General features: G+C 29.7%; 1 protein-coding gene across 2 annotated transcripts; it reads left to right on the top strand.

The window, feature by feature from the left end:
• Positions 1-4885: 4885 nt before the first annotated feature.
• Positions 4886-8562, top strand: LOC101502800 (uncharacterized). 2 transcript variants are annotated; one of them, XM_073368062.1, is made up of 3 exons: positions 4886-5649; positions 7766-8207; positions 8273-8562. In XM_073368062.1, the coding sequence occupies exons 1-3, from the start codon at positions 5642-5644 to the stop codon at positions 8282-8284; spliced, it is 462 nt and encodes a 153-aa protein (XP_073224163.1). In that variant the 5' UTR covers positions 4886-5641; the 3' UTR covers positions 8285-8562. The 2 variants fall into 2 exon arrangements, 1 of the variants encoding a protein (XP_073224163.1); XR_001142928.3 differs by adding an exon at positions 6589-6681 and having other exon boundaries at positions 4947-5649; positions 7766-8562.
• Positions 8563-8864: the final 302 nt, after the last annotated feature.

The following is an 8864-nucleotide window of genomic DNA, read 5'->3' as shown; positions in this document are numbered from 1 at the left end:
GTACACTTCCATTGTGTCATCCAAAAAATACCCTCCATGGTGAACATCGACGAAAAAGACATCCATTCTGCTTTTTTCTACATTGAAAACACAAAAAAAAAACCCATTAATAGAAAATTATAATCAAATGGTAGGGACCACAAATCTGACCCCATAATCTTAGAAAAAGAGGAAGGAATTTGTATGTGTGGACCACAAACCCTAGACCCAAATAAACAACACATGAAAGAATAAAATCATTCAAAAATCAAACACATGCAAATAATAAATACCATAAGGACCCAACTAAACCCTAAACCTAAACCCTAAAACAAATCAGATCACTAAACATCAGAATCCATAAACATGTTACCTTTCTTCTCCTCTCAATGTGGGATTATGATTTCTTGAAGCTTGACTCTGATGGTGTGTTCTTCGATTCCTTCTAGTTATCGTTGAAATTGATTTACGATTTCACGGAGATGAGAGAAGAAAACGCGAAGAGGAAAATAAGAAGAAGAAAATAAGAAGAGGAAAATAACAAGACGAAAACGAGAAGAGGAAAATCAGTGGGAGGGGAGAATACCAAACAAGAGATTTAGAAATATCAAAGAGAAAAAACTGAGAAGAAAACGGATGAGAGAATTTGTTAACGTTGTCTTAACGGAAACCCACTTAAAGGGTAAAATTGAAATTATTTCAAACGATAAAATACTGAAATGGGAAAAAAAAAAGTTAAAGGACTAAAATGTTACCTGAAATTAAGTTAAGGGACCACAAATGTAATTTAGCCTAATAAAAATAAGAACAAAATGTCTATATATCGTACCAAAGAGGTTAAATTAATAATTATCCAACTAATTGCGTTTTTATGTTATTTAGACTAATGAAGTTATAATAGTTTTAAGTTGAAATAAACAAGGATAAAGCAGACAAATAACATGTTGCAATTCAATTTATGAAAACATTAAGAAATCTTGTTTCACTTATACCAATTATAATCCCCTAAAATATTTATAATTTATATTTGCAATTGATGTCAATCATCTACTTGATTTTTGTTAAGAATCCCTTTGGTCGGTGATAAATAATACTCTTCTCCTAATTATTACCTTCATGGTCATGCAAGCTAATCAATTAGAAAAAGCATTAATAACCAACAAACATGTAACTAAATATCGATTGAAATAAGGGATTAGGTTATGATCAGTCTAACCTCTTTTTACCAATTAAGAGTTATGTTAATTAGATATGGTGAGTTTACCTATAAACTAATCAATTTGTTAAACAATAGCTATTCCTTACTGGGATTCAAACATAACGATTAATTCATTCAATATGATGGAAGGAACAAATTATAAATTATAGAAGGAAATAAAATTAAAGTGGCCTTAACTATGGATTTAGTTACATATGTTTATGCAAATAATCAAATACATAATGACATTCATAAAATAAAATTGCAATGAAAATAGACCAAGAAAATTTCTCAATAGTGATGATAATTAAGCTCCTCTTCTAGTCTACTTTTCTCTCATCCAAGCTGCCCAATAGTTAAGAACCCTTTTCTTTAATTTTCCAATTTATACTAAACCATAGTAAAGGGGCTCATTCAGCAAGGCTACGTGCCTTACATATGGCCGTACACACATTCGAATAAAAGGGAGAGCATTTGCGCACGACCCTACATTACATACTACCTGATAGTTTGTAACTTCTTGGATAAAGTTTTAACTTCTTTTTGAAAGCTTGCATCTTTTGCAGCTTTTCCATATTCCGACTCCAAAATAAAATTCTACAAATATTTGAAACAAACAAAGATAAGTGAAAATCAAAATCGTAAAATAAGATAAAATCGAGGATAAATGTAAAATCTCGATTTTAACAATAAGGGTGTACTTTTAAAAGGAAGAATAATTTTTAAAATTATACTCTTAATTGCTTTTTCATAAAATATCAAGAGTTTTTTTTTTAAATTCTTTTTTTTTTTTGTCGGGAAATTGATCAGAGTAATTATAAAAAAAATCGAAACATAATGCACCAGAGATGAGGTAGCATTTACATACAAGTTTGAAAGAATGATCAGTTATGAGTTTAAGAACTAAATTGGTTCAAATATAAATACTAATTGTAGATGTTTTAATGATAACAATGCAAAAGAACGATTATCCACTAATTGCTTACTTTAGGTGTGCGAATTATTTAAAACATAACAATAATCTATATTATTGACTATCTGAAATAAGTAACATACGCAATTGTGATTTAGTGATAATTGTTTATGTGCAAAAAAATATATATATTATCAAATTATGAACAAGTGAATATGTTCACAAATGAAAGAGTTAGTCATAACTCAGAAGAAAGTTATGTTGATTAAAATTTGGGCGAATCTTTGGTCTAAAGACAATAGTTCACATTACTATATTAAACGTATCCTCTAAAAATGATGATAAATTAACATACACTATGTTAGAACCGATGGCTCTAGCCGAAGCCTCATATGGATAAAAAGATGAGCTGAAAATTTAGATGTAATCAATGCATTTAAAGACAAATCAATAAATCAACCTTATAATGAAAAAACAAAGAGCAAGACATTCCTTTGGTCAACATTTGCCTTACTCCGAAGATCAACAAAGATCATGGAAGCTCAAGTCATATTTGTAACAACCCAAAATTTTATATTATTTCTAATTTGATACATAATTTATTAACCAAACCAAGTCCTTCAATTTGTATATTTAATCCTCTTTAATGACTATATAAGGATAAGACTCATTCATTAATGTTGTAGACCTTTGTCTTATCTTCTAATTGACATTGACTTGACTCCAATTCGATATCTATAATTCTAGATACCTTTTTCATAAGCAAAACAACTTAAATTGTGAACTTTATATATCATCTAAAACTTCAAATGCATTTTCAATATCTTTAGATTTTAAGTTAGTGATGATGACGACTTAAAATGAAGTAATTAGGAGAAAAAACAAAGAATATTTGAAGTAATTTGAAGGTTTTAATGAATTAGAATTTCTCTTATGAGAATGGCGGGTGAGATGTGTCTCCTCTTTGAATATTATCAATTGGTTCCTTACCATTTTGACAATTACTTCTTGCCTTATCAATCATTATTGATTGTGTCACCTTCTCCATATTCTCAATCTAATCAATCTTTTGTTTATTTCTCCTTTTCGTTTGTTACTTTATATGAAGAAATCACTTGGTTATATCTTCAATCTCATGTGGAAGCACCTAAATTCACACCAGTTAGCTTAAGGCTATTTCTATCACTTTTATATGATTTTCTTTTAGGTTTCAAAGACCACCATGATTGTGTTAATAGGACTACTCTAACTCGAGTTAGGATCCAAATAATGTAGCTGTCGTAACGAAAATCTAAATTTACGTGGTTTTCATGTTTAAATCTGGCCCAAACATACCTAAACGATTTGGATCCTTATTGGGCTAAAAAAAGTTGACCTAACTAACTTGGAACCATTATTTAAACCTTGTAAGAGGTAAAATTCATGTACTTTGCTTTCTTGTTAAATAGTTGTGATATTTGAGAGAAACACAAAAACTCATAATTTTCTAAACAATCGTAGGAAATACAGTTGTAATCTGGAGTATTACTCATTGCTTGGTTTGTCACTAAATTCAATTTATGTTCTGTTTCTTATTCTTTCTTAGAAACATTTTGTCATAACTATTGTTCTTGTTCTTAATTCATTGCTTGAAGTCCAAATTTGAAGTGACCATTCTAATTTTTATTTGATAATGAGTAATCTTTCTCGACTTGAAGATCCATAATTGATATAGGATTCATAAATTTAAAAAGTAGCTTTCGTGATCATCAACCATTAATTAGATACGAGGTTTACTTTATACGGGAGAATACAATTCTTGCATATAGGATATATAACATGTGTGTAATAGGACTAAATTATAAGTGTGTGATTGCATGATATATGTGTATGACTATATGTGTGTATTTAAGAATTGATGGGTTGTTGCTGTATTAAATTATGCGTTTAATGCATGTAATTATTGTGAATCATGTATGGTATGTTAGTATTGTTCTTACATGATATGTGATGATTAATGTAATTTGAAATTGTTTTTTATTTAACATATCAATTTTTAAGTTATCAGAAGTTAAAAAGTCTTAGTAATTAAAGATGATAAATTACTAAGCTTGATTAGCCATAGTATATGAATTAGATATTAATCAGGTATCCTTAATGATTTTTTATGGTAGTTTAATAAAATAATTATGTTATAGTTATAATTAATTAATTATTTGTGAAAGTTTATGTAATATTAGTTTATTAATTATTTAGATTAGGAGTGTTGAAGTTATTAGATAATTATTAAAAATTATTTAATTACTTAGTAGTTAATGGTTAGTTGGTGAGTTGATGAAAATGATGTATAACGATAATTATTAACAAATAATAATATATGATAAATGACTTATATTATATTTAAGCCTAATAATTTAACGTATTAGGGTAATTTCTCATGATTAAGAAATGATAACATTAATATTTTGTTATTGATGATGTATGATGTATCTATTTTTGTATGATATGGTTTTTTTTTGATGATGTTGATGTTAAATTAAACCATTATGACATATGAGTTGTAATTTAGGTTGAAGGTGTTCCAATGGTAGTAGTTGATAAGTTGACTTATTTTAAATGAACTCAAGTTGTAGTATGTGTTGAGTGTCGCTTGATGGTGATGATGTTGGTTAGTTGATTTGTTTTACAAGAAGCCAAAGCATTAGGTTTTTAATAAAACAAATCTTATCTTAGATACCCGTGGAAGAATAGGTAAGGAGGGTTAATTAAATTAAGGGTAGTCCAATTGATATAGGTAGAGGAAGACTAATGTAAACTATTAGTCAAAGCAATATAATAAATTTAGAGTTAAATGGTCTACTTTTGATGTGGTTCTTGACATAACATAATGATATAATCCTTCTACCTGACCCCACTTACTGCTCAAACTGTGCTGTTATAACATGAATCAGAGTTATCGATCTTGTTAGCTTGACAAATATAGGGAAAGCTAATTTGAATTGGTGTACTAGCTCTTTGGCTACCATAATGGCAATAATATATCTTTTACTAAGTGACAATTTTCTGTTTGAGATTGCAAAATCTCCTGATTTATATTGTGCAATTCTTAAATTTCATTTCATCCTTTTAATTGGGGAAGTATCGTGTGTTCAAGGTCTGAACAATTTTTGGTTTACCACATACATGAATTTGATTAAATAATAAGAAATTTAATTTTATTTCTCAAAACCAAACTAAGGAAAGAACATGTCAATTTTTGGTTTACCACATACCACATCCTTTTATTAGGTTTTGAACTGTCAAAAGTTCAAACCTTCTGATTAGAAAGAAAAGGACGTGTCACTAAAGCAGGAATTCTTTGGCTTGAGATTAGATTTTAGTACGGATGGATATTTTCATTTTTATTTTATTTGTAATTTTTTATATATCACTATATTTTTAAAAATTTATTAGTTTGTCTCCGGGTATTTCATTTACTAGCCAGGAGAAAGCCTGGAGGAGGCTGTGAGAAGAGAAACATAGGAGGAGACTGGTATTCAAGTTGGAGAAGTTGTATATCACAGTTCTCAGCCATGGCCTGGTATAACATTTTACATAACTTTCATTTAATTTAGGTTTTATACTGTTATTCTTTTTCTCCATTGTTTGTATGTGATATAACACCTAGGCCCAATCCATGTAAGCCCATTTATAGGAGAGTGCAGAAGGGAAGGAAGACAAGTTAGTAAGTAACCTCCCTGATTTTAAGAGATTTTTGGTTATAAGAGAGGGGGAAGGATAATAGGAAAATCTTGGAGAAAAGTTGTTAGTTTACAATTAGGAGAAGTAATTCTTCGTTTAGGAGCTTAGCTCTCGTTTAGGAGTTAAAAGAACTTTTGTTTATCAAGCTTAGCTCTGGTTTAGAAGTTCAAAGAACTCTGGTTTATCATTTCCATTTCTGCTTTCCTCAATTTTAAGAGTTTGAAGTTCATCATTTTCAGTAAATAAATTCATTTTTATTATCTTAAAATTCTGAGTCCAATCAGCATATGAAAATCTTTGTTCATAAACATCTGACAGAAAATCTTATAGGATATGTGTACTATTTGAAGATGATTTTGATAACTCAGATCATGCCTTTATTACTGAATTGATGGTTTTACTTTGTAGTCTTAATTGTAAATGCAATTACATTCCAATTCCTCATTTTGCTTAATTACGTCTGGCTATTAGTAAATTTTAAAGAATTCTATTCTCCTAAATTTCACCTTACTTCAGGATCTTTTTGGGGATACCCTATTTCTTACTTTATTATAATCTAACAAGCAATTTAATCACTTGTATTGTGTTCTGATCATATTCAAAGTAGTCTACAATTCGTGAATATTGTAATATTTTGTCAGCTTTCAAAAGTAGTTAAGTGCAAGGTAGTCTAATGTACTTAAATAACACATACTTTGTGTTCTCTTATCTCATCAAAATTATAAATGTTCTCCCGTCTTTTGTAATGTTAATACTTTCTTTTCTGTTGGCTTTCTAGTTGGACCAAACAGCATGCCATTTCAGCTGATGGTTGGATTCTTTGCATATGCTAAATCCCTCGAAATTAATGTGGATAAGGAAGAGTTGGAAGGTGTATATATTGACCACCAGTGTTTTATTGAATTTACTTATTACCCAATGCATCCTTTTTCTTAAATCTAAATGCATGGAAAATAGTGGATACTGATGAAGACTGTTTAACTGAAGACTTGTTTATCTTTCACCTCCATTTTCATTCTTATATAGCAAGCCTTCTCTAATTTAGTGGCACAATTTTGTTTAAATTACAACTATGCAATGGTTTAACTTCTCAAGCATTCACATCAACCCCACTGCGCACAAGCCCGGATTAACTACAGTCACCACCCCTCCCCCAACTGCAGTACAACTATGCAGTCACCAGCCCGGATATGTTTTATGCCAACTCTGTTGCCACATGGGTTCGTGTTGCCATTGGGCCTCGACTTGAAGAATTAGAGCTTAGTCTTTTTTCAAGTGATGGAGAGGCCTTTGTGATGCCTTATAATCTCTTCACTTGCACCAACCTTGTCTCTCTAAAATTAACTCAACAATTCAACAATTTTCAAAATATATTTTATTTTAAATTGTGGTTGCAGTTATGGTTAAGTTAGGTTACCGATAAGTTCGGTTACGCCGTAAACCTTTATAATATGGATAAATGCGACTGCAATGTTGTAATTGTAGATGCACTCTGCATATGAGTGTTTATGGTGTAAAAACTGAATTGAATTAAATCATATTAATAATTTGTTTCAGTTTTTTAAAGTCATTTTCATTTTAATATTTTGAACAAATTTTTAATATGTGTGACGTTTACTTTTTCCCTTTCTACAAAGATTTAACGACACAAATAAATGGTGAATATATTAAAAGATTTTTTTCCATCTCCTTGAATCATATGGATTCAAATAATTTTTTTTCTGTGTTTCAGTCATTCAATTTGTTTTAGATTTTGTATGCAAATCTATTTCACTAATTGCAATTTTATCATGGAGATTTCAAAATACAAAATATTAAAAGCAATTTAAAACTATCGTATATTTGGTTTCTTATTTACCGAATTTATCTCTTCTATTATTTGAATTTAATGTGTAATTTTTTTTTACCCAACCAAATATATAATGTTATAACATAATGTTTTTGAAATTTCACAGTTTGTGCGGTGGAATCCATGTGAAATTGCACAGTTCAACAAAAATTAATTTGCCATCACTAAAGATTTTGCAACTGGACATCGACTCTGTGGATTGTATTGACACCCTTCTCTCTGGATGTTCTACACTGGAAAGTTTGGATATTTGTTTTGCTCCTAAATGTTTGTCCACAATTCGCATGCCACATTCTTTGAAGAGTTTGAAAATAGGTGTTGAGAATAATGATATTGGAACTCACTTTGAAATTGTTTCACCCGGACTCGAATACCTCAGCATAAATCAAATCACAGCATTTGGTCCTATCACTGTTTGTAACTTCCCAGAGGTGACTCAAGTGTTTCTTGATGTCTTTTCACTCGAAGAATCTGTCAACGCTTTACTTAATCTTCTCCTAGCTATCTCCGCAACAAATACATTAGAGCTTCGTCGTTCCACAACAAAGGTGAAGTTTATTTACCATAATTTTCATTTTGTGTATTTTAAGAAACTAAAATGTTCTATTCCCAGATCATAATGTAAACGGAAGTGAATGCCATTCAAAACAACCTACTGGTTCTGCAAATTTGTAGGATTGACTGACTATTTTGTGGACAGCTTTGGATATAAGGCTTATCTATTTTATTATATTGTTATGTATCTCTTGAAGGCATACTGTAGCTATAGAAGTTTTGAATTTTTCAATTTGTAAAGATTATGTACACCAAGAATTGGAAACATTTCCATTTTAGACTAAATAAAGTCATGTTATAATGATATTATGTCATATAGAGACAAATCTTAAGATTGGTTTGGTTGTATTTTGTTTCTTTGGAAAACTTTTATCCTTTATCATTTTTTGGCTTTAGTACTCTGATCATATTGTCGTGTTACTACTGATAAGATACAATATTGCAATTCCTTATGGAAGGACAAGTACTATATCCATTAAGAAGATCAAAACAAATCGATAATAACAAGAAAGCATAAAAAATGCAATAACAAGAAAGCATAAAAAATGAATCGTTTTGTTTTTTCTTTTTATTATAACAAATTGAAATGACTAATACAGTATCAGAAAAATCGTATTAACAAAGAAAGAATGGTAAGAATTACAGCTCTT

This window comes from Cicer arietinum, chromosome 1 (assembly GCF_000331145.2).
Source record: "Cicer arietinum cultivar CDC Frontier isolate Library 1 chromosome 1, Cicar.CDCFrontier_v2.0, whole genome shotgun sequence".
NCBI classification, from domain to species: domain Eukaryota; kingdom Viridiplantae; phylum Streptophyta; class Magnoliopsida; order Fabales; family Fabaceae; genus Cicer; species Cicer arietinum.
The sequence above is the reverse complement of the archived record's forward strand: the minus strand, read 5'-3'. Positions and strand labels throughout refer to the sequence as shown.